General features: G+C 39.1%; 4 protein-coding genes across 55 annotated transcripts in view; 2 read left to right on the top strand and 2 right to left on the bottom strand.

Moving 5' to 3' along the window:
• Dscam1 (Down syndrome cell adhesion molecule 1) overlaps positions 1-4,843 on the bottom strand; it is a 54,099-nt gene extending 49,256 nt beyond the window's left edge. For all 50 annotated transcript variants that reach the window (XM_069116987.1, XM_069117011.1, XM_069117012.1 and 47 more), the window contains exons 1-2: positions 4,689-4,843; positions 2,543-2,666 (exon numbers count right to left, since the gene is read on the bottom strand). In XM_069116987.1, the coding sequence (XP_068973088.1) occupies positions 2,543-2,630 (88 nt within the window). In that variant the 5' untranslated portion in view covers positions 2,631-2,666; positions 4,689-4,843. The remainder of the gene's footprint in view (positions 1-2,542; positions 2,667-4,688) is intronic.
• A 596-nt stretch (positions 4,844-5,439) lies between these two features.
• On the top strand, positions 5,440-6,757 carry Dpm1 (Dolichyl-phosphate mannosyltransferase subunit 1). Its single transcript, XM_069117058.1, has 4 exons — positions 5,440-5,718; positions 5,838-6,048; positions 6,125-6,315; positions 6,396-6,757. The coding sequence occupies exons 1-4, from the start codon at positions 5,579-5,581 to the stop codon at positions 6,613-6,615; spliced, it is 762 nt and encodes a 253-aa protein (XP_068973159.1). The 5' UTR covers positions 5,440-5,578; the 3' UTR covers positions 6,616-6,757.
• Positions 6,758-7,410: 653 nt separating this feature from the next.
• On the top strand, positions 7,411-13,231 carry LOC138181793 (centrosomal protein of 104 kDa). Of its 3 annotated transcripts, none has more exons than XM_069117033.1 (16): positions 7,411-7,689; positions 8,470-8,634; positions 8,992-9,203; positions 9,269-9,455; positions 9,529-9,740; positions 9,813-10,020; positions 10,089-10,233; positions 10,292-10,418; positions 10,491-10,717; positions 10,803-11,072; positions 11,263-11,476; positions 11,555-11,733; positions 11,801-11,946; positions 12,021-12,122; positions 12,228-12,353; positions 12,415-13,231. In XM_069117033.1, the coding sequence occupies exons 1-16, from the start codon at positions 7,650-7,652 to the stop codon at positions 12,483-12,485; spliced, it is 2,631 nt and encodes an 876-aa protein (XP_068973134.1). In that variant the 5' UTR covers positions 7,411-7,649; the 3' UTR covers positions 12,486-13,231. The 3 variants fall into 3 exon arrangements, with proteins under 3 accessions (XP_068973134.1, XP_068973133.1, XP_068973135.1); XM_069117032.1 differs by having other exon boundaries at positions 10,086-10,233; XM_069117034.1 differs by lacking the exon at positions 7,411-7,689 and adding an exon at positions 7,848-8,318 and having other exon boundaries at positions 10,086-10,233.
• On the bottom strand, positions 13,082-16,511 carry Nsun2 (tRNA (cytosine(34)-C(5))-methyltransferase Nsun2). The gene is made up of 11 exons (XM_069117040.1): positions 16,293-16,511; positions 15,634-16,119; positions 15,479-15,563; positions 15,255-15,417; positions 15,078-15,185; positions 14,817-15,004; positions 14,579-14,723; positions 14,187-14,504; positions 13,756-14,123; positions 13,523-13,684; positions 13,082-13,463 (listed from the first exon to the last, which is right to left on the bottom strand). Exons 1-11 carry the CDS (start codon positions 16,356-16,358, stop codon positions 13,309-13,311), a joined length of 2,244 nt encoding a protein of 747 aa, XP_068973141.1. The 5' UTR covers positions 16,359-16,511; the 3' UTR covers positions 13,082-13,308.
• Positions 16,512-16,704: the final 193 nt, after the last annotated feature.

Here is a 16,704-nt window from a genome sequence, read left to right as displayed (position 1 = left end):
TCGGCCTCCACCAGGATACGCGACACCCACGTTCAATTGGCGCGTCGCCAATTGCAGCAAACAACAGGTTGCCGGTCTGCTATTGAATAATATGCTATCAACGTCACGTGACCATAAGGGAGACGGCAATGCGTGATTCCTTTTCCGTCGCAGAGATCCCGATTTCATCGACGTGCATCGACGAGAGTGGTCACGATCGAGAACGATCAATGGTAAAGATCGGTATCGTGCCAACGATTACGATAAGATTCGGCTTTAAACTAGATTACAAATTTCCTCGCACCGACGAAAGTGTTCTGGTGATTTACTTTCTAGCTATCTCCAGCATCGATGCGAGTTTCCGCGTGTTTACGATTATACAAGAGTCCCTTGTTCCACTTTCGTGGTGCGTAACTGTCTACCGGTTTATAACGCACGGTTACAAGGCGAGAACGGATAAACGCAGCACGTTGTAAAATCCGAGTCACGAAGAACCGGTTAGCGAAGCGTACGCCGCGCCGGCCAGGCGAACGACAAGAGGTGCGCAGGTACGAGGAACAGGTGTTCCGAAGTTTCATCGTATCGAATCTTAGCGCACGTATCCCCTCCGCTTCTTTCTGTTTTCACCGGTCTTGCATGGCTTCGAAGTCCATCTATTCTCGCATCGTTCCTTGCTCCCGCTTGTGTATCGTGCCAATCTAATTACATCCCTGCAGCCGTCATCGTTGTATAGAGTAAATTTAAACACGGAAGAAACGCAATAATTTCAAACAACCATCGGATAGGCCGTTGAATGAACTGTTTGGTCATTAAGAAAACACGGTCGCAAGCAGGCGAGAAGAAGGATTGATCGGTGACCTGGTAAAAGCCCGGTGTAAAAGCATTTTTCGTTAAGTTCCAGCGTTACGCGCTTACGATCAAAGTATCACAGACGAGATTCTTACCGGTCGATAACCGCTCTGTAATCTATATGTACATACATATATAGGCAAGCTTTGAGACGTCCGGATACCCTGCTTCGAGAATATATTTCCAGCAAAGATACGCGCTTGTATGCGGCTGTAACGTGACGGTGTGTTGTCCGTTCACACGATGGAAATGATGCGCGTGTGACTCACGCGCCTACGCTTCCACGCGTGTGCGTTGGAGCTCGTAAGATCGTGACAGCCATAACAATCGAATAAAGGCTTTTGAAAAGCTCCGAGTCAACCACCGCACACCGGCAGCCAAAAAACGCGTCTCTCCTCTTTTTCTTCAAGTCCCCGTTTCACAATTCACCGCGATGGTATATAAGCGCGAGGTCGAGTGGCGATAACTTATCGCCCATAAGTGTGTCGCTGGTGAACAATCCGCAGATCGTTTAAAAAGCGGCAAGGGCCACGTCGACGAAAATATTACCTTCGCCATTGGAAATGCAACGGCATTCGAGCGTGCAACTTTCAGATCAAGTACGAGTTTCCCATCGTTTTGCTTCATTTCATTCTGATTTAATTTTAAACCTACTCAGCGACTCTCTTGCTCGTAACAGCGAACATTTCTTTCCTTGCGGTACGACGTGGTTTTTCTACACATATATTCCGCCGTTACATCTTTACTTCTTTATGCTTTATTGGAAAGTATCTTTCACCGTCTGTCGAATCATCGCCAAGGCGCTTCGTGTTGGGAGTATGACGGGCGCAAAATCAAAGGATTCACCTGGCGGGGAACGGTGTTCAGGCAAGCTACGATTCTCTTTCAAGCACAACCGTCGGTTCTGGGAACAGCAGCTGTTCCTTTCCCTTGGTTTCCTCCTTCTCCCCTCTCTCTTGATCTTTTCTTCGGCAGCTGCAGTCCGTGCTCCGTTTCTACCTACCTACGCCTCTCGTGGACCTTTCACGAGCTGACGGATGCGAAATGAAGCAACGCGAGATTGCATCGACTACCGTCCAACTGGTTTCTCATCCGTCCGCCTCACCAGCCGACGAAATTGTACCACAAATCACACAGAACCTAAAGATTTACGCAAAATACGGACATGATTCTACGTTCTGTGATTCTACCGAATATTTTACCCTTGAAACTATTCGAGAGAGACGTGACACGCAGGCTGTTTTTCGTCTCCCAACGTGTCCTTTCAAAGGAGATCAAAAGACATTCGTCGCACAATCGCATTGCGGTATCTTAGGGACTCGCGACGTTGACAGCAGCTGCAAAATTCACCAGTCTCGCTATGATTAATCCTCCTATTGATCGTGCACGTTCAGAGAGCGTGTTATCCCGAAGATTGCTAAACGAAAGATAAATTACCGCATCAGCTGCTGACCTCATGGCTCGTGTCATACGTGCTTGATGCGAATACGATTAGATGGACAAGATTGGAACGCAGTGACGCATTCTTTCGACTCATTACTGTACGTACTCTTAATAACTCAAACGCTTCCTTGCGAATCAAGATATTGTTACAAGATAGATAAAGATCGAGATAAAGATCAATTTCATTCGAAGGAAAAAGTATCACGGCTCATGGTCATCGCTTATCATTGCTACTGCGACGTATGTATATTTTTAAAGCTAGTTGACTCACCGTTCGTCAATGCCAGAAGAGCCAATAGGAGCATCGTCGTTAGATAGGCGGGTATATTACACCCCCCTCCTGGTGGATCACGCCACATTCTGATCCTGTCTTCCTTGATCGCACTGATTCTCACCTGATTTCACAGAAAAACACGCGATCTTGAAGCTGGTCGACTCACCAGAAAAATAATATCACGCAGACGTGATCGCAACAGCCTCGCGTTGCCTTGGCGACACAGTGAAAAGAAACTATGTATTTCCTAATTGTAAGTCGTTTCCCGTCTGGAAGGAGATGCACGCGAGTTCCTCTTTGTGACACCGATAAATATATCCGATTCCTTTCCTTTATGAGTGACCTCCGTCCGGTTCAAGGCCAACTGGATTGGCCGGCTCATGCTCCAGCTCTGTTCGCTGGTTCTATATAACACGATGATCGCGCCGAATTTTTTGCAAGCTTGTCAAGAAGATCGCCATGCTTCGCTACAACCAGTGCATGCTATTAAGCAGAAGCGAAACACGTCGTCGGTCGTACTTAATAGTTTCCTACGTTTCTACATTCTTATACGACCGATATTTTATCGCGACGCTAGTCAAAGCAGCGTGACTTCTTTCTTGGCGAAGCAGAAAAGAAACGAGGCGATGTATGCGGGAATGGAGCCTTATTGAAATTTGCGCTGCAGCTGAGCGAGATCCTGGAGGAAGTGCATGTGCTTTCGGCTGGCTGAAATCACGATGATATGCGAGGCCTGTGCGCGTCGATGTTTTAAGCGGGCTAAAAAGCGAAGCGGACGAAAACGGGGAAAGAAAAAAGAAAAAAAAACCAGGGAAAAAGGAAATCAATGCGTGGAAACTGAAAGTGCGCGAAGCCTTTAGTGTCCGTCGGCTCGTGCTAATCCCTAGAACTCTAGAACACGTTGCCGGTCGTTTTTCAAAAGCACCGGTGATACAGCGTGCACGTGCTGAATCGTTGATAGCATGGGTTAGGTAGAAAGAAGACAGCAAACGGGAGAGGCGAACGACGCAAGAGCGGCAAGAAGAGAGACGGAGCAAGAGAATGAGAAAGGGCGGCGGAAGAACGGAGTAGTGCGGTTCGTCACGGAACTGCTCCCTCTCGGCGGGTTTATTGATCGCAGGGTGCGGAGCGGACCAATCTACCCCTCGTGCAGCGTACGCCATGCTTGCTGGTATTTGCCCGAACCAGTCCGCTTGCTTGCCAGTCTGCCCGATTCTCCGCTCCTTCGTCAGCCTTTGCTAAATCCGGGAAACTCGTCTCTGAGCTTATAAAATTCTGCATGACTCGCTACCTGGACCACGAATACTGCTCTCCTTCGTTGCCCCGATCATTGTCTCGAAAGATGCAGATACAGAAAGGAATCTCGACCGACGACGAGTAAGTGTCGCCGTTCGTTTAATTAATCCCGATGTCAGCAGTATTACAACGGATAGATCTGGGCCGTCTAACGTCTATCTGACTTCGAGGAAGGTCACCACCCTTGTACGCGACGTCGGTGGACCGTTTCGTCTTTTCATCCCATACCGATCTTCCTTTTTAAGAAAAAACAATGCTTTCCTTGGTGGAAAATTAAAAGAGATGTTTCTCGATAGCTGCATGTGCCCGACCTCAACAGTGATTCTTCTGCAGTGTCCATTAAATCTTTTTAAAGTTGCATCTAGAGACTGTGCGTCAGCCAATGCAGTGCACTTGGGCAAAAAGTCGCGTGCTGTCTCTTCTTTGCTGGCGTTCGCGATTCGTTGTACTTTAAGATGAAACGATCGGTTTAAGAATTTCGTTCAACCTCTCGGGTGACAATCGCTGAGTACGTCGACCTATGTTCTACGAAGAATACCAAGAATACAATCACGTCAATGAGCTGTTGCGATCACGAACTGTTGCGAGAGAACGCTAGAAGCACGAAGCTTTCAATCGTAAATGACAACCCGCAGTAAAATCACACTCTTCATCCACAGGAACACATGCACACACGTACACACCCACGAGAGATTTCGCAAATTCTCGAAAGACTACCAGGGACCTTTTTAAATTGACCCTATCTGGCTCTTGCGATAATCGCGCGAATTTCGAGTAGGCGAAGCCCTTCGAGCATGACTCACGCGTGCGATCGTTATACCACATCGTTTTTCACCGGTTTACGTACCGACGACACGTCGATTAAATCGCAGAGATACACGCTGACCACACGGGTTTGGTGAACAGAACGAACACTCTAGGTCCGTAGACGACCAAAGAGTGCGGCGAGGAGCGTCGTTTGCTTCGGGACGGGACAGCGGCTGCTCCACAGGATCTCGAGGTCGACGGTGGGGGGTCGCCTGTGGTTCGCTGTTGCCTCTCATTGTGGTGGGGATGCCGTTTGGTCGACCTTTGTTGCGCGCGACGGAAGCTATGGCGGTCTGCGTACTTTCGCACCGAGTTCACTAATTGTAATTGTACCATGTTTATGCCCCGTCACGTCGCCAAATTTCACTTCCTCAAAGCATTTTTGACACGATAAATGGCCCTGCTTAATAAACCATGCCAATTTTTCGCGGCACGTTCCTGGCACCTAGCCTTCAACCCTGTAGATAAAGTTTCGCTGCTGTTTTATCATGGTGAACTTTGACTCGAGACGATGTCTGGCAAATCTTTTCATCGAAAGAATGTTTTGATAAAAAAATTGAAATTAAAAAAATATTTCGATATACTTTAAGAAATACTTAAAAGTGCGTTTTATATTTGATTTTATTCGATTCATACATATATGTTGTAAATGTCGTTCTCTGGCGATACTTGAGACTCCATATTGTCAAGACTTTCAAATATTTAAATGATTCATTTCATACGAGTCTAAGGACTCGATGAATGAAAGTTGAAAGCACCGCTATGTCGTGACGTAAAGGAGCGTCGTCGAGACACGTCATTGAAGGATGACTGCTTTATTGATAAGTTTTCCGAAGCCGCGTGGATTGTTGCGCTACCTTTGTTAGTGCGACGCTTGATAAGGAAGGATTCGTCTGTGGCACGTCTCTCCATCGAGTATTGCTGTCAACCATGGTCGAAAGGGAACAGACAAAAAAAGATATAAAAGAATTAGCGAAAAATGATAAGTATTCGATTTTGCTTCCAACCTACAACGAAGTTGAGAATTTACCCATAATTGTATGGCTTATCGTGAAGTATATGGATGAGAGGTAACTATCATGGCAACATAACCTCAAATCTGAGAGAAGTCATCGCTTTTGTAATTAGACAATTATAAGTATGAGATCAAAACGATTGATCAGTCAAGCGATAATATGCAACATTCTAGCGAACTTGATTATGAGATTATCGTGATAGACGATGGTTCACCAGATGGAACATTGGACATGGCCAAACAGCTGCAAAATGTATATGGAGAGAACAAAATTGTTTTGAGACCGAGAGAAAAAAAACTTGGGCTAGGCACAGCTTACATGCATGGGATTAAACATGCTACAGGAAACTTTATTGTCATTATGGATGCAGATTTGTCTCATCATGTATTTGTCTTTGTCTTCAAGAGGAAACTTGCCTTAAGAATAATATTGAATATAACATATGTTCTTATTTTTATAGCCCAAATTTATACCAAAAATGATAGAGCAGCAGAGATATCTTGATCTAGATATCGTTAGTGGCACCAGGTATGAGCAAGGTGGTGGAGTTTATGGCTGGGATTTCAAGAGAAAATTAATAAGCAGAGGAGCAAATTTCTTGACTCAACTGTTGCTGAGGCCAGGTGTCAGTGATCTCACAGGAAGTTTTAGGCAAATAACTTAGACGTTAATTTTACATGAATTTGTTATAACATTCTATACATACATATCTTACAGTACTGAAATTGCAGACTATACAAAAAAGATGTACTGGAGAAACTTATTCAGTCCTGTATATCAAAGGGATATGTCTTCCAGATGGAGATGATTGTAAGAGCTAGGCAATTCAACTACACCATAGGAGAAGTTCCAATCACATTCGTCGACCGTGTTTATGGAGAATCAAAGCTGGGAGGATCAGAAATTTTCCAGTTTGCAAAAGGTCTTCTATATCTCTTTGCAACAACGTAATATAACACGCGATGAGAAAAGAAATGAAAATAATCATTTCTCATATTTTGAAAAAAAAGATATATAAATCAAAATGTCTATAAATAAAAAATTGTATATTAATGTGCGTTTTTTAAATAAACACTTAAGTTATATGCACTAATCGATATGTTTTAATCCAGGACAGTCCCTTTTTTTGAAATTAATAAAGTTTGAAAGCATGCTTTAAAATTGGGAAAGCACGTGTATGCACACGTGGTCGTCAATGAGAGACACGATAGTCACGATACGCGTATAACGATTCTAGCAAGCGATTCCACCCTCGCCGCACCCTCTGACGTCACGCAGCCTCCGTTTATTGATCCATTACAAAATTACAGTCTATATTTCGACTTGAGCAGAATGCAAGACGGTGCTACAATGTGCCATGTACAGAAACTAGCCAAGATGTGAAAAAAAATATCTAACGCTATAAACGCTATCTACGCGTAATCATATATAATATAACAAAATAAACTTCCAGAATTAATCCACATGTATTTTTTTATGTATTTATAAATAAGTAAAAATAATTTTTTATTACATAAAATCAAGCGACAAAAGGACCTTCAACATCCTATTCATCACCGCTATTTTATCATCCCCTTTGGAAACGTCAAATTTGTTCTAAAAAATGTTACCAAATCGTGCTGTTCCAATCGGTCATCGGATTTTTCGTTTCTCGATAACAGAGTTTAAAAATACGAGAGTATCTAGTCTAGCAAGCGAAAATGCTCGAGGTCTCGAGATCAGAGTATCCGTTTGCGGAACGGGTGCAGTTAGTCAGTTCTGTCGCAAGCTTCGCCGCGGCCAGACGTGCAAGTGGCGTTGCCTACGTGCCGGGGTGAAACTTGCTAGCACCCCCTTATCGAGCTTTCAGATGGCTGTGGTTTTTAGATTTTGACGTTTTCTTCATTTCCCCTTCTCCTGTTGTACACGTTTCTTTTTTTGCCGTCTTCGTTCTAGTATATATGATACCGATACGTTGTTTTCGTCGCTAGGACGTCACCCCCGACATGCCACGGAAAATCGGATTCAACGTCGTGTACGCAACCAGTAAGAGAACATCAGATTGTGATTGTGGAATATATCGAAGACGATAACCTCGAGGTGTATAAATTACTGCAGATCCAAGGATTGACAGCGCAAAAATATACGATAAAATAATATTCATCGGTATAAATCGGAAGGGTATAAAATTGCGAAATCGTTTGCACACGCGAACATCGATTTTTTTTCTATCCACGCGGAAAAGATTTCATTTTTCGAAAATTTCTGCTTTAGAAGAAAACAAGTTAACAACAACGACTCGACACGTGCTTCACCGCGTCTCATTACAGATTGTATAGATTGCCCTCGAACGTAATGAAGCCGTAATCGATGCCTGGATAACACCTTACCGAGCTATTAAATATTAGATCAAGTATTTTCGATTATACGTATGTAACCGCACAAAAATAGCCAAGTAACACGTTTCTCTCGTTGTTATGATTGTAAAGCGTAAGCTAAGGTACGGTATTGCGTGACAAGGTCTCGTGTTAACGGTCCATCGTGGAAAGAATAATTTCAGAGTTAAAACATTATTGATTACATCTCTTACAATCTCCATTTTTATTCAGAAAGCAGAAGCATATAATTGCTCGAAATAGAAACGATACATAAATGGAACTTTGGACAAATTTTCGGTAGGAATCGAATATATTCCATCAAAAATTTTCTCCATACAATACCGGAATCTTTAAAACAAAATCCATTTGCAACAACGATAATACTTATTGCAATTTTATAAAATATGCTTCGTTTTATTTAAGATTATAACATTTTAAATAATCACAGGCGAAGAAGATAGACACTCTTCGTTGGAGCTGAACGTTCATGGACCGACGGTAAGGGGATGGCAGAGTTCAAGAAAATGTACATATCCTCAAGAACTCATTCTGCGCCTTCATGGCCCGACGAAGCTTACGAGGATACAAGTCTTGGCTCATCAATATTTAATTCGTAAGTTCCCATCGCTGCAAACAACGCAACGTATAGTACATTTGTCAAGTTATTATCTTTCTCTTTATTTCTTACCGTGAATCATTTTATGAAAATTTAATGTCACGGTGTAACAGAAGCTGCCGAGTTTCTCCGGTAAGCAATTCAGTAACAATGAAAATCGAATTAGCACGGCAACCTCGATTTCCCCAGGCTAGGTCGTTTTTCCCATCTCGTTTCCCCCCCGTTTCTTATTCCACTCCGGGCTGAATACCGCGCAACGTTCTACTCTTCATTGTTTATAAATTCCTCTCTTCTTCTTCGAACAACGCGTTAACGAGAGAGCAATTTAATAATGCTTACGTCAAATGCTTGCAGCTGAAAAATTGGAGATTTGGACATCGAGGGAAGAGAATGCATCCGTGACGACAGAGTTCAGTTATTTGGGTTATATTACGTTGTCCGACAATGCCTCGACGATGTACAAAAGTAGAGAGCTGAAAAGCGTTGCCCTCCCAGAAACAGAGGCGGTCACGCTAAAACTAAGACTTCACAAACCGCACAGTAACGCGCACAATGTTTATCAGCAGGTATATGATCTATAATCATAACCCATATGCAACGAAAAATATTACAACCTCATTTGGGATTACAGGTCGGTCTTATCGCTATTAACATTCTCGGTGAACCTTACGGGCAAGAGCTCACTGGCCAAGGAGATGCACCGTATAATCCCCATTACACATCCCCATATGACGATTTGGCGTTCGAAATGTACGTCGATCGCGAAGTAGCCAAGATCATAAGACAGATGGAAGCAAAAAAGTTACAAGCTGTAGAAGGTGTGTGTAAGAATTGTATCATTTAGATAAAAATAAACATTTTACGAATGTCTGTATATAAATATGCTTTTAGAGGAGAGATTCGAGTATGCTTCGAAACTTAAAGTAGCGATGGAGAACTTAAGGAAAGCTGGAGAACGTCTCGGAAAGTATGAATTGGAAAAGAAATATGCGATAGCGTTAGAAGACTACGATAAGGCTAAAGCGAAGAAGGCACAAGCGCAACAATACAGGCAGCAAGTCTACCAGAGTTTAGAGGTGCAAGATCTACTAGAGCTTCATGGGGTAAATACGCGTCTTTAAAATTAGTCTTTAATTAAGATTCGATATTTGTCTACTATACTTTTGTCTGAATAGCCACTGGAAAAGAACAACAAGTCGTCGATGGAAGGGAAAGAGTCTATATCGATAGATACCTGTACTTCGAATACAACTACTGTTCCTGAAGACATTACATCTCCTCCGAGATTAGTGATTCCACCAAATCGCGATGGAGCCATATCGCCGACTGGCCCGGCGCATCAGCCTCCTGTTTCGCCTTTGCATCAGAAACCAAACAGCCCTGGTAAATCAATTTACATATATATAAAGGAATTTTAACAATTTAGAGTAATCAATTATCTGCAACAGAAGTTACGGATAGTCCCACAAACGGTGTCGTAGAGAGACAGAATAACTGCAACAAGGGTTCTCTCAGAAGAAAAACTAAATCGGCGGGGCCCGCACTACGTTCCAGCTACGAAGCTTATGAAGAGAGGACGATTCCTGCTTTAAGACAGTAAGACGAGGAAAAAGAAAAATGAAAAATATAGAGATTACCTTAAATTACGTTTCAGTTCGCACACAAACGAGTTCACAAGGGAATGCCACATGGACAATACGGAAACGAAAGTGATATCAAAATTGAATGATAGGGAAAAGAAGCAAGCTGCCCTACCTATCGCTGTTTTTGGAATGGAAATGGTAATATAAGTTTCAGACAGTTACATCAGTTAATTTATAAAACGATGATAATTAATAAAATTTATCGTTTAGGTCGAAAAATTTTATTCAAAACAATTCACGGATAAGGAAGAGGGCCTGATGCAATTGAAGGAGGAGCTAAAGACCTTTGATCCGGAAGTTTCCAAACATTCCGCGAATAAAACAGCCAGAGCTGCAATCTTGCTGCTGCATAGAGCTCTTAGAGATAAAGTCTTCAGCGTATATAGTCTAGCAGCGCAATTAATTAGAATTTTCTTCTCAGAATTTGCAACTGATAGGTATTCACATAATACACAATGTAATATTATTTAAAATAATCATTCAATCATACATGTCTATGAGAAATTGCCATTGCCATTTTAGGGTATCTTCTGCGGAAATTGCACGAAGCGTAGAAAGACTACTTCCTGAATTACTGACAAAATCAGGCGATACTACTCCAAGAATTCATAACATGGCAGTGCATACAATACTCAGTATGGCAGATTGTAAATGCGTCAGAGAGTTGCATATTATTCCTGTGCACTTGACAAGACCAGTTAGTAGTAGCACTCATCAAAGATTAGCCCTTAGCAGGTTAGAAATGGTGGAGCAATTAATTCTCAACCACGGAATATCCACTGACAAACAAAGGTGACTCAAAATAACGTAATCTCAATAGTAAATTTTATATCTGATATAATGAACTAAAGGGTATCAGACCACTGTCTGTGACAATCGATATGACTTTATTTGTGAATGTCACTTGCAGGGGTCTGTCCTCAATGTTAAGACTGATTCGTTAAAACGCAATTACTCTGATAAGGCATTGTAACTGTTGTAGTGGACTCACTTGTCGGACCTTATCAGAATTGGGTTCATCGGGATTGCATCATCCAGCAGAAGCGGTTAGGAAAGTTTCCGAGAGAATTTTGGTATTGGTGTACAAGGTAAATCCCAGACTGGTCCGTAAGCAATTGCCTCCTGACGATGACATCACCAGAAGGAATTTATTGTACCGTCAACTTTTTCATGAATTCGACCTCATTGATCTTCAGGTATAGATTTTTTTATAAGGATTAGATACATGTATATGGAAAGTATACATATTTACGCTACTCCTTTGTTTATTGAAGAGGAAAAAGGAAGCGGAAGCGAGTCATAAAACAACAACACCCACGCGAACGAAATCAACGGAAAATAATGTAGCAAATTTAACGAAATCTCCTTCGAGAACAAGTCCTGTTGTGAGTACCGGAAGCTCAACAAGTATAACATCTCCGTCCGAGAATAGTACAGAACATAAAGGTGACAAGTGAGTAACATACAATCATATTACAAATATCTGTTTTATATATGTTAAAAATGTATTTCTTTTATAGGATATGCATATTTTGTCTCTCCAAGGGACAAGGATATTCCGAAGAGGGATTAAACATTCATTATTGGAGAAATTGCCCTATGTTAACAAAGTGTGAGGCATGTAAGCAAGTGGTGGAAATTTCATACTTGAACTTACATTTGTTAAGTGAGTATTGTTTCTTTCATTTGATTGCATTTAATGCGTAGCACTAAATAGCAAATACATATCTTATTTTTCAGATGAATGTGATATGAGAAGCAATTATGTAAAATGTGACACATGCAAGCAGGCCATTCATGAAAATTCCTTCGAAGAACATAGAAAAGATAACAAGTGTACAAGTATGCAAACTTATTTCATATAGTCTCTCTGAATATGAATAATGAATATGAATAATGAATATGAATAATGAATATGAATAACATCCATCATTATTTATGTTACAGAACCTATTGAAGGCTATGATCGTTGTCCATTGTGCTCCGCTCTTGTCAATCAAAATAAGTGGAGGGAGCATTTGATGGGTGATCATCCCTGTGCGAACAACCCTCGAAATAAATCAGGAAAAAGCTGTAAGTTTGATATTATTGAAATATAATGCATCAATGAATATAAAATTGGTTTCGTTTGTAGGTTCAAAATCACCATCAAATTCTCAGAACCTCAGCGGAAAAATAACCACACCAACTAGTAGAGATTACTAGCGTCAACCGACAACTTCGAATCTTTCGGAGTGTAAAAGATTTTAGAAAAGGTTTTTCTTTTGTTTTCTTTTATAGTTTATCTATATGTTATGAGCTATCCAGCATTTTTCATATTTATATACTTGTATTTAAATGTTTTTTATAGCAAAACCCGTCCTTTATTAGTAGATATTCTCCATGTTAAACAAATTTTTAGTCGTAAGTTGAGATCTTCTAATCCCTAGAATCTAGGAACCTTGTTATCAGCTAAATTTGAGAACGAAAAAAAATCTAATGCATACTGTAATTTAAAGCGAATATCAATGAGGCACACGATAGATATTCATCTTTTCCAACTTTAATATACAGTAGAAGCAAGAAGTTCTCTGCGATTTAATAACATATTGTTGAATACTATGGCAGTAGCCATCTCAGAATTAATGATTCCTCTATATCCGGCCATGTTTATAACAATATTTGTACTATAATCAGCAAAACATCTTGAATTTAATGGCCAAAAATAAAAAGGGAAAGAGTATCTGTCGCTCAAACTATATAAAAGTTACATGTAATTTCATAAATTATTTCATAGAGAACGATTAGTAAAACAAAAGACATTTCCCATCAAATAATGATCATTTCTTTGTCCTATAAAACATTTTGTTTCGTTTCTATAAGATACATTTTGTCATAGCGCATTGGATATTCGCCTGTCAGAATTCTAATGACGCGCTTTTATTAAATTTTAAATAAATGCAAATTTTTTACTTATTCTTATAACATACTGAAATTGATATCTTGAAAGAAATTAAAGGAACATCACTTTGTATTACAAAATTATGCGTTATTCTTTTAATTCGTCCGAAAATTCTGGCTCAATTTCTTTCTTTATGTTAATGTCTTTCCCATCAGCATCATTAGTAGTTTCATTGTTCGAGTCTACAGAAACAGCTGTAGAATTGTCTTGAGAAGCACGATTTTCTTTGTATTTATTTTTTTCTGAAATAATAATTCTAAGTAACATTTGAAATGTATGGTAAATACTTTAAAATACATACCAAACATCGAACAATCAGCTCTTAATAAACGTAGATAATGAATCGCATCATGTACATGAACATATGCTCTCAGAGACATTGTACCTCGCCATCCTACCATTTGCAACTTTAACGGCTTTTCTGTCCCTTCTTCTTCGTATACCAATATACAACTTCCAGTTGCTGAAACAATAAAAGAAACAATGTTTATAATGAAATTTATAATTAATGTTTAATGCTATAAAATATATTACCAAAATTTTGTAATCGTTCTTGTGTTTCCCGATTAAGTTTCACAATTTCTGGTGGTGTATTAGGATTATTGTTCTGTAACAACATTACCAGGTCATCTTTAGATAACCTAATTTTTCTACTATCGCCGATATATTGAATAATACTTTGTATTCCTTCATGTGCAAGTCTAAATGAACAATCCATGTTTTTATTGTCACAGCGTACAAACGTTTTTACGCCAGTATTTATTAATTTTATTTGATCTCCATTAGACAATACAACATCACGTATCGCGGGTGACGTGTAATAAATATTTTTCTTTTTTTTACCAATACATCGCACCAATAAACACCGAGGATCCAAGTCATTAGATATATTATAAAAGCTTCTAAAAATTTCGGTATTAAAGATCAATTAAATAAACAGGAAGTTAAAAAAATTTTCCACCCACTTAATAGATGACCACACATCTTCCTTATCATCGTCGAAGAAAATGAATGGATCTTCCTTAAATCCAGAAGCAAGTCTTCTGCGTTTTCTTTTGGGTTCTTGTAATTTGTTCATATCATCAAATATCTTTCTTCCATGCACATTTTTTGCTTTTTGTTCTTGTTCCAAACTTAATTCAATGTCGTCATCTTCACTCTTAGTATTTTGAATAACTTCATCGCTCTTGTGTGACGCACGTTCCCACGGTAAGTGATTTACCTTTTCCAAAACAGCCACAAAAAATCCTCCTGTATCTTGATGGTGTGGTAATATTCTCATACTGCATCATTAAAACATTATTATTATGTAATTAAATCAATAACAATATTAACAAGAAACTCAATTTCTATTTACCATCTCTCAAAGTGAAATTTAGTTGCATCCTCAGGTTTTGGTGGAAACATTTTTGGACGAACTTGTGTTTGCCACTGTTCAGGTACATCTTCCCATGATTCATAATATTGTAGATCTTTTGACGCTGGTAACCAATGTGATATACCTAGAGAGTACATCGTTAAATGTTTGATGCAATAGTGAAGTCGTACAATACAATGCACAATGTATAATACAATATATACACAATATACAATACCTGGATCACACACTAATCCAGGTACTAAATCTCTACAATCAACTAATTGGACAGAGTCTTCAGTTTCAACGAGAAGCCTGTGAAGTACAGCTTCATTTTCTATTGGATTTAATGAACAAGTAGAATATACCATTCTTCCTCCAACTGCTAAAAGTTCTAAGCCTCTTCTTGCTATTCTAAACTGAATTCTTTAAATTTATAGATATATAAGTTATTTCTATTAATTAAGTTATACAGTGTTTCAGAAGAAATAATACTTACCCATGGAGATTGTTGCCATTTGCTGGACTCCATTTACACCAAATATCAGGGTTTTTTCTCATTGTACCATCACCACTACATGGTACATCGGCAAGTATTCTATCAAATCTGTAACAAAATGTAAAAATTACAAGATCTTTATAAACAGAAATATTTTATTTCATATGTTTTACTAACTTTAGATGTTCTTTTGTACCATCTGGCTTGGTAGTAGCAAAATTAGGCAACACTGAGGCATCATGATTTGTAATTAGAATAATTGGACTGTTTAATCTTTTTGCTTGATGTACAAGCATATAACAACGATTATTGTCAAGATCATTAGCTATTACAAAACCCTCTGTAAAATATCAATAAAATTTGCTTAATTTGTTTGTAAATATTGAAAATTTCATTAATACCTGGAAATGCACTTCCTTCTTCAGAATGTATCATTTCAATAAGTTGGGCTGTCTTTGATCCTGGTGCTGCACACATATCTAGAACCTATTTAAAATAATTCCTTTCTATCTTTCAAGCTCAATTTAATGTAATAAATATTAGTAGATCAATATACCTTATGATTAGATTTTACATCTAATACTAAAGGTGGCACCATGCTAACTACTTCTTGCCTACTGATACTTCCACTATCAGTTTCAACAATTAAAAAATTATGTAATCTAAAATATGCCTCAGATTTCCGAATATCTTTTCTGGTTAATTGCAACTGCCAAGCTAATCCATCAGGATAAAATGGTAAACATTGTAATATATCCTTAGGTTTAATTCCTGCATTATTTTCTGAATCATCTTCGACATGTGCCTTTAAGATATCCTTAAAAAAATCTCCTTTAATAGTTTCAATTAATGCTTTAGCTTCTGCTTTTGATCCTGTAATTCTAAATGCCACTGGAAGATTCTTTCTCATGGTATTAATAAAGGAATCCCATTGTTCTTCAGGAACAATTTTCTGAGTTTTGTAATAATTTTCAAAATCCTTATTTTCTCTGATAATGTCTTCATAGTTATGGTGTGGAGTAGTATCCCACTCATTCTTTTTCTGTATAATTCATAAAAATTTTAAATACTGTTCACATGAAAAGAAATTTTCTTAGCAATTAGACACTGATTATTTTCAAAATATAGGAGGCTGATAAGTTTTGTATATGTATAATATATAAGATAGAACATAACCGCAAACCGATGTTATTTATTTAACGATTAAGTTTGTACCTTCTGTTTCTCACGACGTTTTTCTGCGAAATTCTTTTTTGGCTTATGTTTCCGCCCTTTTCCCATTGTTTTTTGTAAAATAGTGTGCTATACTATCAATTACTCAACACGTGCTTATTAGTGTAACTACAGATGACAAGATCACTACTTTTTCTACAAGCACACAAGGCTCGTGTAAAATGTTTTCACATTAACAACCTATAGGCGGCGCATCTAACGTTCAAACTTATAATGCTCCAGTCATACATCGGTGATGTTTCAGTCGTGCCTCCAGATTTTCTCCCTAAGTAATGCTGCCGCTTCTCGCTAAAGCTCGCGCGTTTTAGGTTGGCAATACATCACTACTGTCGATTCATTAAAATATTCAATTGTTCTCAGCGAGATACAATTTGTAACAAAGAAAGTCACTGTT

This window comes from Bombus flavifrons, chromosome 7 (assembly GCF_040668555.2).
Source record: "Bombus flavifrons isolate JBK064 chromosome 7, iyBomFlav1_principal, whole genome shotgun sequence".
In the NCBI taxonomy this organism is placed as follows: domain Eukaryota; kingdom Metazoa; phylum Arthropoda; class Insecta; order Hymenoptera; family Apidae; genus Bombus; species Bombus flavifrons.
Note: the sequence above shows the minus strand (reverse complement) of the source record. Positions and strands in the feature narration are given on the sequence as shown.

Coding starts and splice junctions, on each gene's coding strand:
- Dpm1 (XM_069117058.1), top strand. CDS start 5,579: ATGGTCGAAAGGGAACAGACAAAAAAAGATATAAAAGAATTAGCGAAA. Junction 5,719..5,837: donor GTGAAGTATATGGATGAGAG/GTAACTATCATG, acceptor GCAACATTCTAG/CGAACTTGATTATGAGATTA. Junction 6,316..6,395: donor GATCTCACAGGAAGTTTTAG/GCAAATAACTTA, acceptor CTGAAATTGCAG/ACTATACAAAAAAGATGTAC.
- LOC138181793 (XM_069117032.1), top strand. CDS start 7,650: ATGCCACGGAAAATCGGATTCAACGTCGTGTACGCAACCA. Junction 9,741..9,812: donor ATCTACTAGAGCTTCATGGG/GTAAATACGCGT, acceptor TTGTCTGAATAG/CCACTGGAAAAGAACAACAA. Junction 12,354..12,414: donor AAATAAATCAGGAAAAAGCT/GTAAGTTTGATA, acceptor TTTCGTTTGTAG/GTTCAAAATCACCATCAAAT.
- Nsun2 (XM_069117040.1), bottom strand. CDS start 16,358: ATGGGAAAAGGGCGGAAACATAAGCCAAAAAAGAATTTCGCAGAAAAA. Junction 15,186..15,254: donor GGTACAAAAGAACATCTAAA/GTTAGTAAAACA, acceptor ATTTTGTTACAG/ATTTGATAGAATACTTGCCG. Junction 15,005..15,077: donor AATGGCAACAATCTCCATGG/GTAAGTATTATT, acceptor ATAAATTTAAAG/AATTCAGTTTAGAATAGCAA.